Genomic DNA, 24,909 nt, shown 5'->3' with positions numbered 1-24,909 from the left:
GCACTTGTCTGATTCATATGGTTATCGCATTGTAAGTTTGTGGTTCTCATACATTTTATATGACCAGACTGTGTATAAGTATCTTCTGGTGTACATTTCATTAGCATTTTTCAAATCAGCTTTAAATACAACCTAGATTTAAATAGTCATGAAAGGACTTAGGCACCAGAAAAGAGATTTGGATAGCATTTCTGTATAAAAGTCTGTGACTTTTACTTACCCCCTCAGATATTTAAAATGCATAAAGGACTTCATTTTCAGCAGTAAAGCTTAGCCTCTTTGTGAATTGAGTCCAAAGTTCATCAGGTATATAGCACATACGTTTTCTGAAATCACACATGTGATTCCTAGTGCACAGGCAAAGCAGCTTAGTCCAACAGATCCTTTATTATTCTGTCACTGCTGTCCTTGCTCCATGCTGTAGTCTGAGCCATTCACATCTATTTCAGCTGCTTATTTCCATACCACCTCTCAGAAACAGCAGTGTAACTATCCTCAGTGGCTTTAAGCATAAAGAGAAATGTGATTAAAAAAAAGTTTACAACAGAAAATAAGACACATTTTTCAAAATAACTTTTGTTTCATAGGTAGCAAAAACACCTTAACAGGAAAACAAATACCTGTTACGTGCCTTTTCTTCTTTGCTTTAAAAAAAAATAAATTATAAATTATTTACCCAAGGTCAGAGAGATGCCTTGGAGAAGCTCAGGAACTGTACCAAAGTTTTAGGTCAATCTTAAAAATAAAACACCAAAAGCCAAACAAATCCCCCTCATACTCAACTTCAGAGTAAGCATAATGTTATCACTAAAGGAACTGTATTTTTTTCTATGAAAATATTTTTTTCTGGGTTTTGTAAAAAATGTATTTCTGGAAATTATTAACTTGCTAGGCATGAGTCTAGTTCAGTAACACAGAAAAAAATCAATGATCCCAGCAAATGTATTTTTAAATCTTTGCAAATACCCTTCACAGTGCTCCACACATTAACAACACTCTCTGTGATTTTGGGTGGGTTAATTCTGATCTTGCATTCATATTATATTGTAAAATGCACTTTGATGGAGTTAAATGTAGCATGTATAACCTAAAATAAATCCGATTTGAGTAAATCCAGAGTCTATTCCTCTTTATAGGAGTAGATTTATCTTCTAGTCTATGATTGAAACAATCATGCTTGACAAGTGATTACTCTTTGGCAAGCATTATGCTTCCTTTAGCACAAAAACAGATTTCAAAAATGAATAATGGGCTAATAAACTTGAATCTTGTCTACTTTTTACTCATGATGCGTTATACACCCACACAGTCTGATCTGTCCTGTTTCAGCTCTGACAATTATGTGCTATCCAACTATAATTTAAGAGTCTTTATCAAAGTAAAAGGTAATGTTTATTAACATGAATTAGGAATATAGAATAAAAATATTAGTAACTTAGTAATACATAATCAAAATCATCAGCACAGTAAATATACTTAAATGGTGTACACTAATGGCTTTCATTCACAGGCGAATAATAGTTTACTTCACATTTCCATATAAATCAAAGCTGTATTCTTTCAGGGATGATTTCCTCGCCCAGATCCTTGACTGACTGGTTTCTTTTTCTTCTTCTTGATTTTTATTAATCTTCTTTCGCCTTTTCTTTTATTGAACCCTAAAGGTAAAATGAAGAAAATAAGATTAGATGCTGTATGACTAACACATCCCAGATTATCAGAAATGAGAGATAAGTCTTGTTTTCAAGAAATATTCTTTCAAAAAAAGAAAAATGAACATTGTCTTACCTAAAGTCTTCATATTCCTGGCCAATGCCAAGTTGTCTTATTTCTGTTCTTGTACACTGTATTTTACTTTCCATCTTTCTTTCTCTAACTCTGTCTCTCTTCTGATTTCCATTTTCACTTTTCTAACACTTTCAACTATTACATTTTATGAGGCCAATACTTACTAACAAAATTGTATTAATGTTTCAGTCTGCATAACATTTACCTCTTGATTGCCTGCAGCAGTAGCACTTCCCATACCTTTCTTGCAGATCCTCAAACATGATTTTCTGGAGATGAAGTTATTTTCATTCCCACCACAACCACTGTAGCTAAATGGGCGACATCTTCCAGTTGAGTAGTTGTAGAAAAATCTTAACTCTTTGGCTCTACAAAGTCCTCTGTCCATAGGGGTCATGCACAAAGAAGGGATAGGGGGTTGTTCTAGAAATACCAAGAAAAACAAGGTTAGAGACAACACTGTGACTAATCATTTTTCTGTTATGTTTATATTATGTAAGAGATTGGAAGCTCACAGAACTTTGAAATTTACATTACATTTACTGGCAAGTTTAATTCTGCTGTCCTGAAAATCCAGGATATTTTATATAAGCACGTGCCTTTTTATGAGTACAAAAAGTGCCACAGCAAATTCTCTCTTTGAAATCCAAAATCCACCTTACGTGAAAGCAAGGCTTGTTTCCTATATATTTAGCAATAAAATGGCCATTTCTGCAACAGGAGGTAGTATTCAGATTCTGTTAGAGAAGTTTCAAGTGAAGTGTTTGTAGAAAGTTAAAGAGATTAAACTTGGACAGCTTTTAAAAAATAAATATTTAGGATAATTAATGAAGTGAATTTTTCTAATTACTGCTACATGTTCTGAAGTCAAATAGAAGGTAAAATTACCCAACAATGTGAGATTCATTACCTTAATATTGGGTTAGTTTTATGAATGAAGCTTGATCTAAGCAACAGAAGTTGGTCTACCAGCAAACACTGAGCAATTATCAAGAAATGGCTTGTAACTCGCAGAATAACAAAGGATTGAATGTGAAGAATAAGTGCAGAAAGTGACTGAGATGCTGGTGCTTCAGTGCTGTGGTTAAGTTTTTACCATTTCAAGGAGTAGGCTGATGGTTTGTTTCCTCAGTGTTGATGCAAGTGAGAGCATAAGAATTGAAACACTGGAAGGTGAACTTGATGTGTCTGAAGCACTTGGGCACTGGAACAAGTTCAGGAAGCAAATCCATGCCAGAATTCCCAAACCTGGAGAAACTCCATCCTTTATTGCCCTGGAGTGACTTACATACAAAATTAGAACTGACACAACTGCTGCACAGGATGTATGGAAGTGAATTGGAGCCATTATATCATCAGTTATGAGGGACCTAAAGGAGATCCATTTTCCTTCAAGAACTAGCAGGCTTGAGATAGCCGAGATCTGAATGCAGAAATGGAAATGTGAAGCTTGACAGATGCTCTTCTTGAAGTTACAAAGCCAGGTTGAAGTGGTTCAGAGATAAAAACAAGTGAAAACCTCAGGGAATAATTTTACAAGAGCGCTGAAGACATCCCGCTGTCACAGAAGTGGGAAGCAGATTAGCTGCTGAAAGCAGGAAGCTACAAATTACCTTGGACAATTCAAAAGGGTGACAAGAAAATATCCAAAAAAGAACATGCTACATCTTACTTGTATTACACACATTACATCTGCTGTAAAGGTTAACCTGCCAAGTATAATAGCTGATATGGCATGGTGAAAAAGTATGAAAAATTGCTGGGAAAAAACAGAATGGTGATTTATGGAAAGTTAGGACAGCAGCATGAAATTAATAGTAAATTTGAAGCTGTGTCAGCAACATCATACCATTAAAAAATAACCTGAAATACAAAAATTTAAGTAATTAGTTGTCTTTTTAATATAGATTAATTTAGTTTCAGGTTATAAAATAAGCACTACTTAATTTATTTTATAACTGTGACATTATTGTAAGAGTAAGGTTCACTCTGGATCCAGAGTAAAAGCCCACAATGAGATACAATTTATATTAAATCTACTATTTTCTTTATAATCAAGATGTTAGTTAAATTAACTAATGCAATGTTTTTGGTACTGTTCTGTGAACTCTTGTGCCTACAAGTAACTTCATATCTCTCTAGCTGGAGTGGATGTTAGCTTTTGAAGTATACGCACAGCAACATTAAAAAGGTGCTTACCTATTTTAACCTGATACTTTCTGAAGCTAGAAAGAACAAAGCCTTGCCAGTGATGAAAAGGCCAAACAGCATCTGTTTGTCAATTATGTAACAGTATTTCAATACATACTTTGTAAATGACTTATCTGGTATGTAGCATTTTCCCGAGAGACTCCAGAGCCCGCTCATGAATGGGTTCTCATGGTGACTGCAAGCCTCAGGGAAGCCATGGAGCCAGTGATGTGGTTACCAGTGAATAAGGACTAGCTATGTGGATATAATAGAACTGGCAGATCTGCATCCAAATGCTATTCACAATGTCTCTTACACTCTTTGCTAGATAAATGCCCCAGATACCAAACACTATTACTATTCATCTTCAAAGTATCTGCATATTCTTTACAGTCGCAGAGGCAACCAGCTATGAAGAAAACCTCTTAATTTTACCATAGAGCAGTCTTTTTTTTTCAACTTTGTACTAGAACTTATATTAAAAATGAAATTATTTAGAATAATTTCCTGTCAGCTGAAGATGATTAACAATATGAATTTATTTTCATATACTGATCACTAAAACAACTGTTAACTTTCAGATAATTTAGGCATAAAATATGTATTGGGTCATGCCCAGCCCAACATCTCTCTTGGCAGGACAATATATAAGCCTGTGGGCCACTATGTCAACACGGTCACTGGAAGCACTAAATCCAGGTAAGTTTTCTTTCAGCTCCAGCTTCTAGTGTTGTATTTATATATATCATGTTAAAGTAAGTTTAGATATTATGCCTGTTCCTGAGCAAATGCCTGGACTGATTTGAGTTTGGTGAGGAGTTAAGACCCAAAACTGCAGTATTTGATGTTCTGTTTCTGAAACAATACATAAGCTAAAATAGGTATATGAAATAAGCAGTACTATTCTTACCTAGAAAAAGACTGTACTATCTTACCCCTCACTGCTACCTAAAAAATCTTTACATGTGCATGGTTTAAGATTTAATTCTTATTGTACAGCTTTTTCCTGAATCCCAGAAACCCCCCTCTGTGGTGTGAACAGATGACATGATCATACTTCAGAATCTCTGAAACACGCATATTCAGATATAGACTCCTATTTATCAAAAATAACTCCAACCCTGTATTGCAACAATAACAATTATCCCTCAGGCATAGCTGGGGCTGTGTGAGAACGAACCGTTATTTGGTCACAGTAGGAAAGAAGTTCGAAATGATCTTGGTGACCTGGATGAGTAACAATCCTAATGGCATTTTCCTTCTCTACACCAAGGTGTGTGACATTCATGAAGCTGCAGATTTATTGCCAGCTTTTTGATATTTCCAGATTTGAGTATGTTGCTTCTGGTTACAGCAAAGAGAAAATAGAAGAATCTTCACATAGACAAGCTATTACAAAAATAATGAGTCATCTGTACTTGACAGTACTTTTTAGGTATAAATTGGTGCAGATGCATTACACTGAAAACAACTGTGTCAATTTATATCAGCAGAAGATGTGGTGCTTCCTTGGAGAAGAAGAGGAACTGCCTCTGTGTGCCATTCTATACTTGCTGAGTTGACAATTGACTTTTGATCCTGTATCCCACTTAGATCTCACAAAGCACATGTAGACTATAGCACTCATCATTTCCTAACATAAATCACTTTGTATAATCTAAAAATGAAACGTTTGATTCTTGGCTTCCCTTTCTCTTAACTTTGCCAGGATACAACTTATTTTTCTATCTTGCAGCAAAGTAAGACCAAAGCAATCTTCAATCTCTATAGAAAGGTCATTGCTGAGACACAGCACTAGATTTTTTGTGTTTTTATGGAAAAAAAAAAAGTTTTGTTTTGACATAGAAAAGATTAATTTCCTGAAGATCAATAACTTTGTTGAAACTATTGATCTGATGTCATTACAGAGTTGTACATATCACCAATGATACGTATTTTTTCTTGAAATCAAGATGAGCTAGCATTTCAGTTGTGAGGTAAGGTACTCCCTAAGAGAGAACTCCTTGCAAAATATTTTTAATGATGGTCATGTATTAAAAAAAAAGAAAAAAAAAAAAGATACATAGCCAGGCCAATATACATGCAAAATAGATGTCAGAGTGGCAGACCAGCTACTTTGCCTGTGCTACAGCAGATCAGCCACCACATCCCAAACACTCCATCCTGACCTCATACATGCACAGACAGACTCTTGTCCTTGACCTAGGGCCACGGGGAGTCACAGTGCATGTTTGTGTGAGATGGCTCTGCCTTGAAAGTGGACAACTCTGCCTCTATTAATAATAGGAATAGAAGCTATGGACTGTACTTCAGATGTCAGTTTTGGCCCTACCCTTTTACTCCTCCTCTAGCAGGATTGCACAAAAGCACAGGATTTTAGCCCATCCCAACAGCCTGAAAGATACAGGCTGATAGACAGAATGCAGCAGGGGGCTGCCTGGGCAGGCTACTGCAAAACAGACAAAGATTATATAGAACGGAAGAACCTGTGGGGTCTTTACTTTCCACTGAAACCCACTGGTCCGTCCAAGAACACATTTCTTACCTGACCCATACAGCTACAGTGACTCCACTCACCCTTGTTCTCTAACCTTTTCCTCCATCCACCTTCAAGTCTTCTCTTTCTCTTACCTTCATCTCTTCATTCTTTTATCTGCTCTACTAGAAAATTCACTATTGCTGACACAACCAAGAATCCTTCTGAAAACAGTGAGTCATGCCCCTTTGCTTGTATAGATTAGTTGTTTGGGGGATCTGGAGATTCATATTATGAGTATTAACCTTCAGGGAACATGTGCGCTCGTATGTCCCTAGACTTGTTACCAGGCTTTAAATCATTCAAGTATTTTTCAGCAAAATAAGCTGGCAAAAGCTTTACTGTTTAATATTCAGTCATTTTAATAACGGTGTATTGATGCTTAGTATGTGGTAAACAAACAATCCCACTATCATATAAACTTACCTCAACCCAACAGTACATGTGAATCACAACACAGGCAAAAAAATAGAATGCAACACATATTCAAGCTTTATCAGATGTATCACTTGAGCAAAAAGCACAGGAACGTTATCTTACATGTCCTTGCAAATCACATAAAATACAAAAAAACTTAATGAATCTTAAGGATCTGTACGCCATCACTCAACCCCCAAAAGTACAAGTAAGTGTAAAAGCAAAAAAACAACAGAAATACTTGGTAAGAGCGCTCAGGCTTTTCCCAACTGTTTCTTGTTTCTTCTTGCATAACTGTGGATCATAAAAATGACATGCCTCAAATTCAATCACCCTGTACAGTGTGAGCAAGTACTAGCAATCTATAGTGGACAGCATCCAGCCACAGAAATGGTTAATGCCTGGCCCTCTCCACAGTAAGGGTCCAGAGTTTAATCTACACTAAAATACAAAGTGCAAAAATACCTTAAAGCAGACACAAAAATAAAGTCACACTCTGACTATACTCAAACCAAGACCTGAGCTTAATATAGCCTTAGTGAAAATAGAAACTCATTATGATAAATATGTTGTGCCATACTCTAAAATCCAAATATGGTCTTTTTAATGGGTAAAAGGAGCTTTAAATCAGCTGCCAATTAGAACCCCACAACAATTTTAATTTTGACTAAGAGAACTCTGCATCACTGCTTTTCCTTTTGGTCTTTCAATTTTTGTATTTATCAGACCTTCAGCACACTCTTTCAGAACAGTACAAGATGTGGTTAGTCTTCCACTTTCTGATATTTATGGAAGATCTGTATGTAGCAATATACTACTTTGCTTTGACTTTCTGTTTATCAAAACATACTACATAGATGGAAGCCTATTCTTTAGTGGGTGGAAACGGAAAAGCAATCCCGAACGCATACCAAAGATTGAGAGGAAGATCTGCAAAAGTGAATTCTTACCAAAAAAAATGGGAAACTGTTTCCGATCCTCCTTTGGGGAACTACTGTTCAGAGTGAGGGACTTCTCATTTGGAGCAGTTGGCAACAAATTGACTAAAAGGAAAAGAAGGTATAACAGTAAGTGACAGGTTATCTAGACACGGCAAAGCTTTGAAAATAAGCTATGATTGGTACTTGCCTTGTTCCATGCCAGCATAAAATACCACTAAAAGGCAGCTTTTCTTTAAATTCCAAAGGCATAGGAAACTGATATGCTGAGGCATTTTGGGGATGGATTCCTTTTTATTCTTTCATTTTATTGATGTAACACTTAAATCAAACATGGTTTCAATGGTCACTGAATTCACTGTGGTTAGGTATTTCAAGTAACGTACATACTTCCAAATAAATAGGAAAATGATTGGACAAGCCAAGGAGTGTCTGCATTTAAAAAATGGTAGCTATGAACAGCAAAAGCAAATTCTTACCCAAAACCCCAGGAAACTGGTTAGGTTCTTCCTCTGGGGAGCTACTGTTCCCAGTGTTAGGATGCTCTTCAGATGGGATAATTGGCAGCAAGTTTGCTAAAGCAAAAGGAAAACAATTACGAAAAACTCCCAAAAAACCCCAAATGGTATAAAATGATTCCACATGACTAAGGTAAAAACTTAGATCTATTTAAACCATGGCAATGGCACCTAATCCTCTCTTAATTCTTGGGTATTCATACAAATTTACACAGAGGGGTTACTTCAGATTCAAGTCAGGATACATACAGCACTCCTCAATTTTTAGTGCAGAAGCTAAAAGTGCAATCAGAACCCAGAAAGTAATGCTTCAGCAAAGACAGGGGGAAAGCACATGCATCCACATGTACGTATTTAAAAAAAACATATCTTTAAAAAATAACAACAGTGGAATTTCCCTTTTCCAGATGTAAATAAGTTCTAGTTCTCCTTGCCAAAACAACAATATTATGAAACAGTCCTGGAAAAAAGGCCACTAGAGACAAGCAAGACAAAAAGGTCAGTAGACTTTGGGTGGGAAAATGTATTCGTCCTATGAATTAAATTAATTATGTTGTGAAGGGGAGAGGAGTTATAAGGATTAGTATATTCTGATGCAGAATAATTCATAGGAACTAGTAGGATGAGGAAATGCATGAATGACCTATGGTCATCTGAATGAATCTGAATGACTGTTTTGTAGCCCGAGTTGCACAGCCAACTTATTCAAAAGGGACAGGTTTTCCATGATTCTTTGGTGGGAAGCAAGGAACACACAATAAGGAAAGAGCATAACCAGAAATTCCTATATCAACACCTTTTTCGTTACAAGGCTTGGTTTGAAAAGAGTATATTCTGATGTATGGGTTAAAAGACACTTATAAACATTTAATGATATTATCAAGTCAGGCAGCTGGCAGATTTTAGGTTACATCAAGAACGTACATGGCTGCAATCAGAATAGGCCCATTTCTTCATTCACTGTCATTATAATCTCTATTACTGTAAAGCTTCTACCTCTTGAATGTAGGAACTAATTTTGTTCACAAAATATTTTAAACCCCATTTCCCCCAACTTCTACCCTAGAAGTGTATTTATAACATTTTTCCTCTGATGAGAAGTTTAATGAGGAAATACCGCGCTTTCCTGTCAAGGCACAACCAGGAAACTGTACTCAGTGTGGACCAAATCCCCTTTTCAGATTAAATTGATTTCATTCATCATTACTTCATCTGTCTGTATTACTTCTAACATTCTGTTTCAAATGGTGTATCACACATTGTTTCAATTTAGATATACTAAATTGTATGCAGATTTCTGAAAATTAGAAGTGTTCATTCTTACACACAAAGGTTTAGTATAATTTTGCAAAAGGTTTTACAATTGTCATATATGCAGACATCTAACTGTCATGAAAAAAATAAAAAAGCAGGAGTCCTGTAATATTCATTAAAATTATTAGTACCTACCAGGTTTTCTTAGTTAATAGTTGTCTTTTTTTGTATTTTTAATTTTTTAAAAAATACATATATGTAATGTTAATTTGAAATACAAGTTATATCCAACCTCAGGGTACTCTATATGTTGTCATTTTTTCCATGCAAGATACCTTCAAAACACAACATTGTTTATATGAGAATAATGAGAACTACTTACAATTGTCTTGGCAGGTAGTCTGGCATTCTTCCAAAGTCCTGAAGTTGTTCTGGTTTCCTAGGCACCCACCATACTTGAATACTTCACATATCTTAGTTTCTTTGTTATAGAAATACCTGGAAAAATAGCCACGGCAGATTCCAGGGTCTTTCTCAGAGAAGCAGAAGTTGGGCCTTTCTGCAAACAATGGTAAATGATGAGCAGGCTGGGGGACGAAAAAAATCAACACACATTCCAAGACAACAATAGAATGGAAGTTTATAAAATAAACCTGTAACCAGGGACTAAAGAGCAACCATAAAATAACTGCTGCTTTATTGCACTGCTTTTGTTCTATATATAACAATTCAATATTAAGCTGGAGCATGACAGTGACATTTTTAGTGCTTGCCTTTTTTTTTTTCCTCTCTTTTCAAGTAGCCAGTAAATTTTATCTGGGAACATGAGGACTAATGATTCCTTCAAGTGTCCTCCTACATTGAAGCTTTAAGATGAAAAACAGCTTTTACTCTGATTTAAAACAAGACTTGAATCTCAGCTGGATCATCTGAATTTAAGTACAGATTCTTGTCATTTATGCAGTCATTCTAGTCAATGTTAGTGTGAATTATACACAAAGCAATGTTAAAATAGAAGAAAAAAACAAACAAACAACAAACAAAACAACCCCAACCAACCAAGCAAGGCATTTTGTCTGGGACAGTGTACTGCTACAAATGAGAAAGAAAACTGGAAGACAGATCAGCTATTCTAACTATAATTTTTCAGCCCCAGTTTGAAATTTGCTTTCACTAACTACATCAACCAAGAAAATGTTAACAAATGAATTACTGCATAATTTGTCTCATTATCCAGGCATGATATCACAGCTTTTGGGAGAGAAGAAAAACCCACAGCCATATAATAATTCTCAAATGTCAATTTATCACCATATTCAATATTTTCCCAAAATTATATGATTATTATAAGAAAATAATGGAATAAAATAATGAAATACATATGGAGGAATTCTCTAATTCTTGCTAGTAGATACTTCGAAATATGATACTTGACTGAGCTAACTGCTTGCTGAGAAAAGTGTATTTAGCCATCATAAGACAATCAAAGCCTTCCTTACCTGTGAAACTTCATAGAATATTGAGACTAAAACAGTGTGCAGAGAGCTGCTGTTTTATTGAAAATTACTATAGATCAATTACTTTGAAGTCCCTAACATTTTTGGAGTAGAAAATGGAGTTTTAAAGAAGTTAATCCTATTATATCTGTTTTAGCTAAATACCTACTTAAAAATAATTGTTAGATTATTAAATTCAATTGATGGACATAATATATTAATATAAAACATTATAATAGGTCATAATTATAGTTTCTTCAAGAATTGTCAACATATTTCAATTGTTAACAAGCTTTATGAACAGTGAAATGCCACTTTCAGAGATCAAATGTAAAATTAAACCATTAAATGTACTTACATAAAGTAACAAAATCAACAATTTTAAGCACTCATTTAGCCTCATTTTGATTTTTTTACTGCAAATTGCGTTCTCTGCCAGTATGTATATGTATTCTACCGTTCAGCTACTTAATGTTTCCTAATATTCAAAAGCACCACAGATTTATCAAACTAAGTTCCCATAAACTAACAAACAGGAAAAGCACGGGCAAGGCACGTGGTATTTTGTCAGCTGAGAATGGAAATGAGACTGTTTTGTAGACAGGTGGCAGGAAAATATCTACCAGAGTGGTATCTATTCCATATACTATCTATTAGGAGCTGATAAAAAAATATGACCTACAATTACTTCTTCAAAAATTACATAATATTGTGAAATAACAAAAAAATATTATTAGACAGATATTAACTGAGAAAGGAAGGCAGATCATAATGAGGGTATGTAGACTACAGGATTATCACTGATTCTTAAATACAGTCACTTTTTGTTTAGAAAATCATTGCATTTAAAATGGTTCTTGCACAAAAAAGAAAATTAAATCCAAACAAACTGAGCTTACAGCTAACTTTCACAGCCCCTTTTCAAGACAGAAGTCATAAAGGCAATATAATCCTAGCTAAACAAAGTGCTATTATACTTCTAAACGCCCCATCTTTCTCCAGAGACTCAATATTCAAGACATTACTGCAAACAATAGTAAATACGTAATTATGATGATGATAGGCAAGAGCTGAATTTAACAGAGTCTGTTTTGTCATTAAAAGCAGGGAACTAGGGGTCAGACCTTTAAGGAAGTAGTGCCAAAAGTCTGCAACATCTGTGTAAAATCAACATTAGTAACTTCGATAGCACAGAAAGAGTGGGTTTTTTTTTTATGCACTAAGAATGGAAAGAATAGTAGAAAACAGGAAAAGAAAACCAACATCTCAGTACGAAAATATTCCAGGATATCATCCTGCAAAGATAAATTATTTAAATAGAATATTTTTAAATATATGTGCAAATATTCGCATTTCTACGCACACCACTTCAAGAGGAAGCAAGTGGAAGGAAGGCTAAAGAAAGGAGGGTAAGCAGAGGAGCTGACTTGCAAAGAAATTTACTCAAGCCTGTATTTGGGGAACTCTGGCTACTGGCATTGGGCCCAATGCAGGTAAGTGTCTAACTTGCAAAGGGAGGGTGTGGTGAACTAAGTCTTCACAAGCTCTATTTTAATTGTCAAACCTAAGTATCCTTGTTAGGAACATAGGTTACCTCAACAGACAAACTGTTTCAAACAAGTGATTCTCAGTGCTTGAGCTGTTTAGGAAATTTGGGTATCAGGCGTTTAAGTTTCCGTAAACAGTCTGCACCTTCAGGAAACTTGCCCCCTTGCTTAATGAGTAATTAGGGCATCTGCCCTAACCCCTGTTAGCTCTTATCCAGGCAATGCTTGAAAACTTCTTTTTCAGAGTGATTTTTCCTAGTTTTGTAACAGTGGAGGAAGCATTTAGATTATTCTCAAAACATACAATAAGAGTTCCACATCAGGGCTAACTCTATAATGCCTGAATCTCTGCAGATCCCTTCTTTTCTCTTTATTGAAGAAAGATTTAAGTGTCATGCTGTGTTTACTTTGGGGAGAAAAGATTGTAGCTACTATCTTCAGTGACCACACCTGTCTTCAAAGTCTCTGATGGATACTGAAGAAGATTGGCAGTAAGTGCTCACTGTAGTCTGACATTCCTCTTTTTGTGATGAGAAAGCTTGGAACAATACATCAAGAATTTATCAAAGGAAGCTAAATCCCTCACCGCAGTATACTAGTCTCAGATTGCTATGTAAACATAATTACCTTTCTTAATTTTTGTTAACATCATCTTCTGAGGCAATCCTGCAATATAAATAAAAAGAAAAGTATTTAGAAAAAGCAGACATGACCTGCTCACCTCTTGCATCTGGGAGAAGTGGTATGGCTAGCGATTTGTTTGAAGCTGTCTGCTGGAAAGCAAATGCCATTTTATTTTGCAGTTTGCTCTGTCAGGCAATCAAACCTACTATAATGCAGCAATACATCTGCCAGACCGTGGCCATCTTACTTACCTATCACAGATCACCTCTAAGATATCCTAGTGTACATGCCAAGAGCAGCAGTTGAGTAGCAGAAGCATATTGCAACTACTTTCTACTGCTGATGGCTCTTCCTGCTTCAGCGAATACGTGTATTCCAGAGACCTGCTCATAAAGCCTCACTGGAAACCATAGTTTAGCCTTCTTTGAAACATAAAGAGGAATTCAAAGAGAAGTATATATTTTCATCTGAATTTAAATCACATGCATTAGTCTCTCATGCCATGTTTCCCAAAAGCCCTCTAAGTCATATACCAAAAGAATACCCCTACAGTCTCTCTGTGACTTTGTGAGATACAGCTACTCTCCCCAGCTGCCAAGGGTGGGGGATACAGGAGTTCCATATCCTATCTCAGCTTGGGGGTATCTAGTAGCAAGACCTGAGACTGAAAACAATTCCTGCTCGAAATAAGAGTTGCTGCTGTGCTCTTCCTTGTTACAGAAGCAGTAAAAGAAGATACTTGAGCTGTCTGTATCGTCACCTTTTCTATAACTTGTAGTATTAATAAGGTCTGTCACCATCATTATTTCTAACCATCTCTTCACAGTTCAAAATTGAAAGGAGATTTAGCAGTTTATGCTCCACTCATATTCCAGAGCAAGTGTTTCTAACCATCCTTTAGATAGTGGTATACCTTCCCTGGCTCCTGCTGTAAGAGGTGCTGCTTATGACTAGCAAGCTTTTAGCATTAGCCATACTGCCCTTATGTGCCATAATGTCACCATGGCTTGTTTTTCAATTTTTTTATTTTTTTTTATTCCAGAAATACGGCCTGTGCTCTATCTTTAAAGCAAATCCATCAGGCAGAAATTCTGCATTTTCCTTCATCTCAGACAATGCAGCTGGCATCCCTACAAAAATATAGTTCAAAGACATAACATGCAGTTTAGAGTGACATACCATTCATTTGAACATACTTCCAGTGCTTCCTATTAGCAGAAGACTGTGGCTTCAGCATTTAAATCCATGACCCAAGACATGGACACTCACATCAGGCCATTTCAGTAATTTCACTCAGCTGTCCCATTCAGGCCAAAATCAGCAATTTTATTTTGGCATATATCTGTATTGTTCTGGCACAGAACAGGAAAAAATTATTGTGAGTTTGTACAGGCCTAGTCAATGTATGTTTTTGCTTCTGGTTTCAGTCAACCAACTGCATTTGTGAGTAGATCTACTGCATAAATAATAAACATCAGAATTTCTGTCATGTCAAGAACCTTTTATCAGGAGGTAAGTCTGATTTCTACAGTTACTAAAATAGTGATTTTCCTGCAGTCATAAATAAATACTAGAAACTTTAACTAGGATGAATATAACCATATAAAACAAGCCTGCACAGACAGAGCCAGATTTAACAAACAGAACCTACTGAATTATTCTTTTTTTTTAATTATGTTGGCAAAAGCAAGTTAACTTATTATGTCATGGCTGATGGTCAACAGCATACAGTGTTTGCCACCAAACCCTTTTATCTGCTGTTACTCTTTCAGAGAACACAGAAATAACGAGCCTTTATTGCTCGAGTTTATCACAGCAGATTCAACACTTGCAGATTCTTGGATCACTTCTATGCATACACAAAATACTATACTGGGTTGAGTACCAAGATTTTGGACACTTCATTCCAAGTTCTGCATCTATCAAGCCTGCTGTTTTCAGTTTAGCCCCCTGTCTTAGCTTTTTAACTGGTATTTAGGACAAAAACTCCAAATTAACAGCAAGTGGCATGTTTTGGATGACATAATGGCAGCTGCAGACCTGCAAACAACCATGATCCAAACATGGCAAAAATGCTGTAAGTCCAGGTGAAAACCAAAACCAGATACCAGATGTAAAATACCATAGCCAGCCTAGTGACAGAAATAAAGATCTGTCTTCACATTCTAGATTACAAGTCTTTCTGACACTGAATACTAATTAAGAAAAATAATTTTCCTTTTTTTATCTTGAAATATTGTATTCATTAAACTGTGAAGCCATAACGAGAAACTAATTAATCACAACTTTCTAAACAAAACACTGTACAAGTGAAGAAAATGCCTTTTAAGGAAGGTTTTTCTTGTAGAATGACATCGACGACATTTGCTCTTTAAACTTTTATGTGTCTATTACCTGTGCAGTTCAGCAGCAAGTTCCATTAATTTCTGTGCTGAAAATTTAATAAATATGTTAAGAAACTTCTAAGCTCATCGTCCATGGAAATAACAATACAAATCAGTTAAATCCATGATACAAACTTAGGACTCATGGAAGGCATATGACAAAGAAACAATTTTCAGCCTAGGAAGGCCATTTGTAAGATAAACAGACTGTACAAAGTATTACTGCCACATTTGAATAATTTTTAACTCCTTAAAATTAAATTAAACTGTTTTGAATGCTCACAAAAATATAATCTATATCTGTCATTCTGATAAAGACACACCTTCTGGATAACCATAAAGAATAAATATTATTAAGTAAAGCTCAAAAATCTGCCCAGGCTGGGTTAAGCAGAGGAAGGACATCAGTTTCATTAGCCATAAGCCTTTACAGGGGTGATGATTACCAAATACTAAGGACATTTACACCCAGTTTGGTGGGTGACAACCTTCTGCCCAAATTGGAAGCAAGAGCAACTCCTGCCTTTTAAGCCTCAAGCACTACAGCCATACCTTGTCTTCTAACAAGCACTACCACTGGCCTATTCCAGTTGGTGAAAGCAACCCAGATACAGAGATATCAGAATTATCACTTAGGCTTTGATATAAGAAATCTGAAATCTCTTACTGATTATAAGCTGTGCTACAACCAGCACAAGGCTATTTGCTCTCCCTAACTACTTTTAGTTGTCAAGTAATTCAGTTCCCAACCAGGATGAACAGCTAGAACTTTTGATAGCACCGTTTATAGAACAGAACATCAGAGGTAGAAAAGGAGCAAAATGCTTAAGCAAGGCCCTGATCTTCCATTCCATTGTAATTATTTCTGCTTTGTTTGGTTTTCTGCCAAGAACTGTCATTTGCTTCTACCCACTAGTTTTTTGACAGGATTTAAAAACATGTTACTTTATCTCTCCTCTGCTATCTCACCCCATTCGGGACAGTCCGTGCTGGTGTCTTCTAAGGGTTAAGATCCCAGTGTCATACACACTAGGTCTCAATCAGACCATACACATCTTGTCTACCATCCCACCCCCTTTGGGACATCAGTTCAGTAAGAGTTGGCTTAAGACCCATTTCAGATCCAAGCAGGACAAAAGTTTCATTGACTTTGTGTGCTAGCATTTAGGGCAAGGTGCTTTTCTCTGTGACAGTTTTTTTTATTTAAAATTCTCAATTCTGTTCTTTAGTAACTAAAGAATTACAGTGTCCATCTAATTTTTCCTCAAGATGTCACTTCAAGATATGCCTTATTTTATTATCATTAGCACTACGTTTACCCATAGACATCTCCTGAAGACAGAGCAAGACTGTGATTGATTCTTGCCACTTGTTCCCTGACAAGCATATCTGGCCTCTGGGGCTCATTAGTGGATCTTGACAGAAGCCATTGAAAGGTAAGTTTCAAATTAATCCTTAGAGTAAAATGCAATGAAAAACTGCCACTCACTTTAAGAATGGAGTGATCTGATCTTTTTTTTTGCAAGTTGTTAGTGAAATATTGTGTTTTTTCCATTCTGATGAGATGGTTTTATAAGCAGGCAACCGTTTGAAAGCAATACTTAATTGATCAGAAAAATAACTGACATCTGCTTTCATTCCAAAATTTCATGGTCATGTTTGTGTTTTATTTTGTTTTTTTACTTTTGAGGGGGTTGTCTGTAGTGCCAGGTACAGTAACAGAACTGCATGGTGTAACAGACATTTGCATTTATTAAAAATCACAATGGTATAAATCACCTTGTCATATATATAGTCTCTTTGGGTCAGAAAACCCAACAAGGAGCTTCTGAAATCAAGTTTCTTACCTGAAATTTCTGGAATTATTTTTTTGTAACATATACATAAATTTGCTGTGCATGAAATTGACCTATGCTAATCCTAGAAGTTATAAATGTATATCGTGCAAACCAACTCAGTGCCTACAGCATATCAGAATTCTTGTTGTATGCAAAGACTTAGGGCTAGATTACTAAAATAGGGCAAATAAAGTGACACTTACAGAGATCTGCATAACTTAAGAGTGCTACCAGGGCACATCTCTTATAGGCAGGAGAGGTGAAGAATTTCCATCTGTGTTGCCTGTCCTCAGAATAACTGTTCTCTACTGCAGTCTCGCCCAGCATGGTTACCTGGAGCTCAGTGATGCTTAACGAGCAAGGCATATGAGACTGAGAAGTACCTTCTGCTGAGAATGAAGCCTTCTACTTTACCTCAAAGTCTGAATAAATGAACATCCAATACATGAACTGAATTGGGAAAAAGACCAAACAACAAAACAACAACAACAACATAGCTGTTATACTCTCTGAGGATTATCACACACCTTTGAGGAGTTCTTCATCCTGGATTTTTTTTTCTATTTCTATTACTCCCCCCTTACTATCACTTTCTGTTTACAAAGCCAGACATGTTCCATCTAATTTCCATGGAAGAAAGATCCATCATAGCTATCCAGAAGAAAGTCTAAGTAAGACTTAAATTCCTTCAGTCTCTAAAAATACAAACTTGCCACATTTCTAGCTTCACTAGCATTAACTTAAAATTTTAAGAAATTTCTAATTTTCATACACTCCCATGAGGAACACAAGCTGGTTACTTTCACAAGGCTGAAAGCCTTAGTTAATTACAACGCTCATTTTTAATAGTAAAACCAACATTCCTGGGGCACTGTGTGCATATTCTGCTGTGTATCTAATTTTGGATCTCATTTCTCTTTCTAACAACTGGTGAGGTTTCAACAATACAAACCTTTTACGACAAAGAGCTGTGACTGACAGCTATAATGAGATTTGTAGTTCTAGCTGTGTTGAACAGTAGCAATGTCCAAGATTTTGGACAGCTTCTATCAGCTTCTCAAGTGCAGGAGAAACCTGGGATGAAAAACTGGGTTACACTTTGAAAGCAATAAAGAACATCTGTGCTGCCCACCAGCTTAGCCCAGGCTCAAAATGACTCTCCCTTGAAGAATTCACTCAAAACAAGGCTTTAGCTGGAAAAAAAAGCTCTCTTGCATTGGTCTCTGTTGCACAGGTCCACTCGAAAAAGTCCCATTTATCCTTCCAAATCCTGAATGTTTGCTTTCTTAATTTCTCTTAATTCGGCTGACTACAACATAGTATAATGCTTGGGAACATAATTAGAGTCATCACATTTCTGTATTAATAGGAACTGAAGATAGCCTCCATTTCCAAAATTAATAAGTTTTGTGGATGAAAAACAACATATGCAAATGAAGAACTGATAGGAGGATAAGAGAATGGGTACTGGCCTGTTACCACACACTTCTTCTGACACTCTTCCAGGGTTAGAAAGTTGTTCTCATTGCCATGGCATCCACCATATTCAAACATTTCACACTCACGGCTTTGAATATTGAAGTAATAACGGATGTGAATTGCTTTGCATGGACCTTCAACTGCTTTCATGGCACAGACTGAATGTCCTAGTTTCAATGGTGGCAAAGCAGCACCTGAAACAGAGAAGTAGCATACCTGTGAATAAGCTGGTTTGTTCCGCGACACATCGTAACTTCAAAATTAGATTGCTTGCATCTTCTGCTAGAGAGGCACTGCAGAACACTTCGCTGTAAAGCTCTGAACACTAAGCCTAGGTATAAAAAGAACGTAACCATCTGCACTGGAACACAAATTCCGTTCAAACCAAATTCCTGTTTCTGTTTTCAACCAAAACAGCCCATCTTATGAACTTCAACTCTGCATCATAAATCTCTAAAAACCTACAGACAGTGGCTTAGTCACAGACCTTAGTGAGCAATTCTGAACAACAAATACATTGAGAAAACCCTAGTAGCTCTTAAAGACACAGTGACCCCTGAAAAAAAAAAAAAAAAAAAAGGCAGAAAGAGGGATGCTGGTGCTCTCCTCTGTGAAATGAAAACATAGCTCATGGAGGTACCTCAGTCCAGTGTGGGATGAACTAAGCAAGACAGCCCTGCAGAGGGCACCGTTCCCCTATCACATAACACTTCACGGCTGCATCAACGCATCCACTGTTACCGAAAGGTCACACCCTGTCTTACTTTTTTCTGAGCTCACTGTTCTTGCGTTAGAGCTTCCAAGAGCTAAGAAGCACACAAGCAGAAAGACAAGGCGAAAAGAAACTGTGTATTTTCAAATAATGTAATTTCTATCTTTTTCAATACACACTACTAGGTCATTTTGTGAAAACCGCCATAGGCATTGGGAAGAATGCTAGCCATGTCTGTACACTGCCCGTTTGTATGAGGAAATTCTGACTGATGATCCAGTTTGTAATACCATTCCCTTACCATTATATGGTTTAATATCTTCTCTTGTTTTTATCTTCCAAGGAACTGCAGTGGATTTTGAAAGCTCTACAGAGCTCATGTACTTCCAACAGCCACCAGAACAGACTTGAATTTTTTTCCCTTATTCTCCCAGAGCTAATCAGAACATCAATATCTCTGAACACATATATGCAAAAGTATCTATCAGTTCTCTTTGCAGTGGCACAAAAACCAGAAGAAAAAAAAAAGGATAAGGACAAGAGTTTACATTATTATTTCACAGTTTCCTGCTACTAACTAGAATAAGTCTCTAGTTTGAATTAAAGCCACAATTATCAGACTTAACGACACAAATTTCTGTAACTACTGCCCACCCGTTCAGTGGATATCTGATTTTATCATCTAAAAATGGTCTTATTATACAACAGTTAAATAAAATGCACAGCTGAGCTAAATCCTCCAAGTCTGAGGTCAATGGAAGGTGACTAATTTTATTCCATTTGAACTACCTAAAACTATTAAGTCTACAGGAAATAGATTTTTCAGAACCAAATATTTTAACTCATAGTATCGAAACCCTTGAAAATTTAACAACCTTTATTGCACAATTACCATCAACACAAGAATTGTAGCACACAATTAGATCCTCCAAAAATGGACAATTTGATGTTAAAATATAGATTAAGACTACTAATATCAAAATTCTCATTAAATACCAGTCCCTAAAATAGTCTGTAACTGTTCCCTCATTAGTGAAATTATATTCACTGATTTTGAAGTTAGGAAAACAGATTTGAAAATATTATTTAAGACTAATAGGACATGTGGGTGAATTAAAAGAACCATTTTTAAGAGACATTAGAATCAGTACACTTCATATGGAACTCAGCTTGCCAAACAGATTTCTGCATATTGTTTCTTGCCAGTTTCCTTATCTGGATTTTCCTGAGTCCATAAAGAATTAAGATTTAGAAGTCACAGGAGATTGCAAGTTGGATTCCAAAGGTCTAAGGTTCTCCAATAGGTATGGGCAACCTTTGGAAGGAACTTTAAAAGGCTCAACTTGAAAACGTGAGAGGATAGTGCATTGCTAAATGAAACACTGGAATTCCCCCAGGCAGAAAGAAGGAACAAACGCCTTCAAAACATCAAAGTTTTAAGTAACTTTTGGAGTAACTCCTGAATAGTTAAATCAAACATTCAGAGAGCCACAGAAGCTGATCCAACTCAAATGCAGTTGAGGTTAGGGCTGGCAGCTGGTTTATAAACATGTCACTTTCTTGGCACACAGGAAATGAGTTCTCCTACATGACCTGTGTCAGTGACCCATTTCAGTCTAGAAGAGGTTGAGAAAACTTCCTAGGTTTCCTAACTACTGGAATTTCAGACAGGGTTATATCAGCTCATTTTGCTTACTACATTATACCACACCAATGTTGTGGTCTATCGAAACAGAAATAGTGTGCAAGCATAGTTTCAAAACTACACAAAGATGATGAACAAATGGCTTAGTAGAGTTCATCTTGGGAACTTTCTGGTCTGAACTCGTAGCCTATTTCACATCCAACCCACAGAACTAAATCATTGTTTTGCTTACCTCCTAAGGCCTTTCTTCTGCAGTCACAGTGACATTTACCACTGCCAGATGTACTGACATCTGCTGCAAACATAATGACTGTGTCACACTTCCGGCAATTAGACATTTATGTCCTTAGGAGTCCTAGAAAGTTACCATACTTTGACTAAAATCTTTACCCTGTTAAACCCCTAGAGGCCAAACCCTCCAACTTTGCACAATGACCACACAACTCTGAAGAAAAACGTCTCAAAGGGATTAATGGGAACTGAAACGTACTTGTGGTCTGGGAACAGAGAAGAATTCTTCCACATTCTTTTACACCTGGGAACACTTAACTCACGCAGATGACATAATATTAGCTTTCCTTCTCAGATTAGAGCAGCAGATGAGAAGGCAAGCATGAGTGTTTGGTGAGTAGATCTGCATGGATATAAATCTGCCTGTAGTCATTTTGCATGTGGAAAATACCTGGAGAAAGCAAATTTTTAGTCTAAGGCTGCCTCATCCTCTGCTCTTGAACACTAAAATTGTTTCTATTACCTTTTAGATCCTCTGTGAAGAGCACAGAATATGACTTTTAAGGAAGATGTCTCTCAGGAAGGTCAATGAATATTCTCCAATAGAAACATGGGAAGTCAAAACTGGAAGGAATTTTAATTCAGTTTCTATTTCAAGTTTTGGCATATTTCTGAGCGATAAATACCTTGAGACCTTTCCTGACAGATGTACAAACTGTTCTTAACACTCCTGTGAAGTAAAACTCCCAAAAACCTGAAGCAGCCTGTTCCAGGATTTTACTACCTTCTTGCAAGACAGACCTTTTTGTAATATACAGCCTAAATACTCCTTATTCCATATTAAATATTTTTTTACTTCCTTCAGTGCATAGACAGAATATTTTAAAGCCATATAGATAGTTAATTTGTTTTGATTTTCTAATTCAACATCTGTGTCTTGCAATTCAAGGCTGCTGCAAGACAGCAAGCAGCCTCCTGCACTGTGAGACTCTACTTGGGGCTCTCCAGGTTCAGCCCTTCCTAAGCTACCTGAAACTGTGGTGCAGCAGCCCCCTTGCACTCACTGCATCACTTCAGTAGACCAACTCTTGTCTACCTCCTTTCTTCCTTTCTTTCTTTTGCAAGACTCCTCTTAATTATCTTTACACTAAATAAACATCTTTCTTCCAGGATTTTATTGGCTTTGCTTTCTAGCCCTGCCCTTTGGATGTCTTCCTATTGGTCTGTTCAAGTGTGCTGTCCAGAGATGAACAGAATCCCTCCGAGATGTTACTGGTGCCAAATAGAGTGGAATAATTATCCTTTATTGTTGTTTTGTTGTTTGTTTTTTTTTTTTACAACTATATTGTATGATTTTTGTAATACTCTCCCACTTCCACTTACTTTCCAGCAAATACAATCTTGTTAAACAGGTACTTCTACAGTTATTCTCCACCTTATGTTTATGAATGCATTGACTCTCTTGAAGTTTAGCATGTTGTATTTGTAGTTTTAAAAATAAAAGTAGTTTCACTCTCCACACTGGATCTAGCCCTGTTGGATATTTATTACTCATCCAATTTAGGCATCTGGTCCAAATGGAGTGAGAGAATCTGCAGAATTATAGGACTATACTACCCTAAACCAAAAAAAAGTGATTTTGTTTGGCTAGAAGTATGTTAGGTAATGGTTACAGCTGATGCTCACCATCACACAAAAGCTATTACTTGCCATACTAAAAAGCTACTACTTGCCATACTAAAAGCAAAATAAAGCAAAACAAAACCTCCTCTCCTCAAATTTTAATATAATGACTTAATTACATCAGCTACATAGGTTTTCATAACAGAAGACACAAAGCATCTACTGCTCTGCTCAGTCTTAACAGTTTTTCCATTCTATGGGTCATGGTAAGTGCAAAGTAATGCTGATGAAATGGCTCACTATGAGCACCAGCTTGGTGCAGGTATTTTCTGTCACTACCTTCTCTCATTCCTTCAGTTTTCCTACTTCAGCAACCATGAGAAACAGGATACTGGCCCAGACAGCTCCTACGCAGCACGGCCATTCCCCCATTTATTGCAATTCACATGGCAACTTCTGCAACTGGCTGTTTAATACAGGAACACGCACCATAAACCCACAAGCAGTAATTCCACTGCAAGAGCTCTGATAATCTGCAGTTAGTCATTCTATAGCCCTGAGCACATAGACCTTATATGATCAATGCACAGAACTATTACTGCTTTAGTAGTAAGCAGCATGGTATTACAGAACCAGAAGTGGTGAGTAATCTCTCTTATCCTCTTACATTAATTAATACAAGTAAAAAAAAAATACTACTTTCTACCTAGCTGTAAGCACAGTAAAATACTTTAACTTGACATTCAGACTCTAGGATAATCTGTAGGGCTGGTTGTTAAAAATGCATCCTATATATTATACATATAGCACAATAAATATTAAAGACAACAGTATTATTGCTGTTGCTTTTCAGAAGCAACTATACAAATTCAACTGGGAAAACGAAACTTGGTTGGAAGTATTTCAGACTTTTAATGTAAAATAGTTTTTTGTTTTCTTTGCTTAGGTTATGGGTTCTCAACCATATATGAGTTTCTGTGGTTATCCTTAATTACAAAGACATGCTGTCCACTTTTGAGGCTTTTTTGTCAATGTCTCTTTTTGATAAGTGATATCAATGCTAAGCACCTTGTCACTAATGAATAGCTGTTTCTTCTCTCTCCATTTTTGTCAGTTTGACAGCTTCCCACCCACACACTGTTCAGTGCTCTTCCTACCCATGTGTTTCCTACTCTTTCTTTAAGCAGTCACATTAATTCTTGATAAACTTCCATATATTAATAAAAAGCACATTCAACTTATAAATTATTTTCTTGTGTCTTTGGAACATCTACTAAAGTGATCATGACCACATGAGTTATTACTGAACAATATACATAAACTAGTTATTTTTTATCTTTTTGTTGTTATTACATTTATGGGTAGAAAAATTGACATTTTCCCACAAGACAACAAATTGAGGGTACTTTTTTATCCCCCCCTTGGACTTCACTTGCAACCTTAATTATTACTGGAATTTAAACACTAGTAGACCAAAAACTCCTCTTAGATTCACCAAGTACTTGTAACCAACGTGATCCAACAGTATGACATTATGTGAAATGAATGCAAACAACTTATTTTATCCTTTAATGCCTAAAAGTTATTGAATTCTGTGGTAACATGTGTCCATGTTTCACAACCCTCTAACTCAGAAAAAAAGTGCTATCAGTGAAACTGCAGTCTACAAAATTTCTACGGTTAAATTCA

General features: G+C 36.3%; 1 protein-coding gene across 1 annotated transcript in view; it reads right to left on the bottom strand.

Moving 5' to 3' along the window:
- Positions 1-1,354: 1,354 nt before the first annotated feature.
- Positions 1,355-24,909, bottom strand: part of TFPI (tissue factor pathway inhibitor) — a 36,384-nt gene continuing 12,829 nt past the window's right edge. The window contains 8 exon segments of the mRNA XM_051624190.1: positions 1,355-1,598; positions 1,600-1,658; positions 2,029-2,211; positions 7,882-7,974; positions 8,349-8,444; positions 10,024-10,200; positions 13,312-13,350; positions 19,003-19,203. Of these exon segments, the coding sequence (XP_051480150.1) occupies positions 1,545-1,598; positions 1,600-1,658; positions 2,029-2,211; positions 7,882-7,974; positions 8,349-8,444; positions 10,024-10,200; positions 13,312-13,350; positions 19,003-19,203 (902 nt within the window). The 3' untranslated portion in view covers positions 1,355-1,544.

The sequence above is a fragment of the Apus apus genome, chromosome 6 (assembly GCF_020740795.1).
Source record: "Apus apus isolate bApuApu2 chromosome 6, bApuApu2.pri.cur, whole genome shotgun sequence".
In the NCBI taxonomy this organism is placed as follows: Eukaryota; Metazoa; Chordata; class Aves; order Apodiformes; family Apodidae; genus Apus; species Apus apus.
This window is presented reverse-complemented; position numbering and strand designations above follow the sequence as displayed.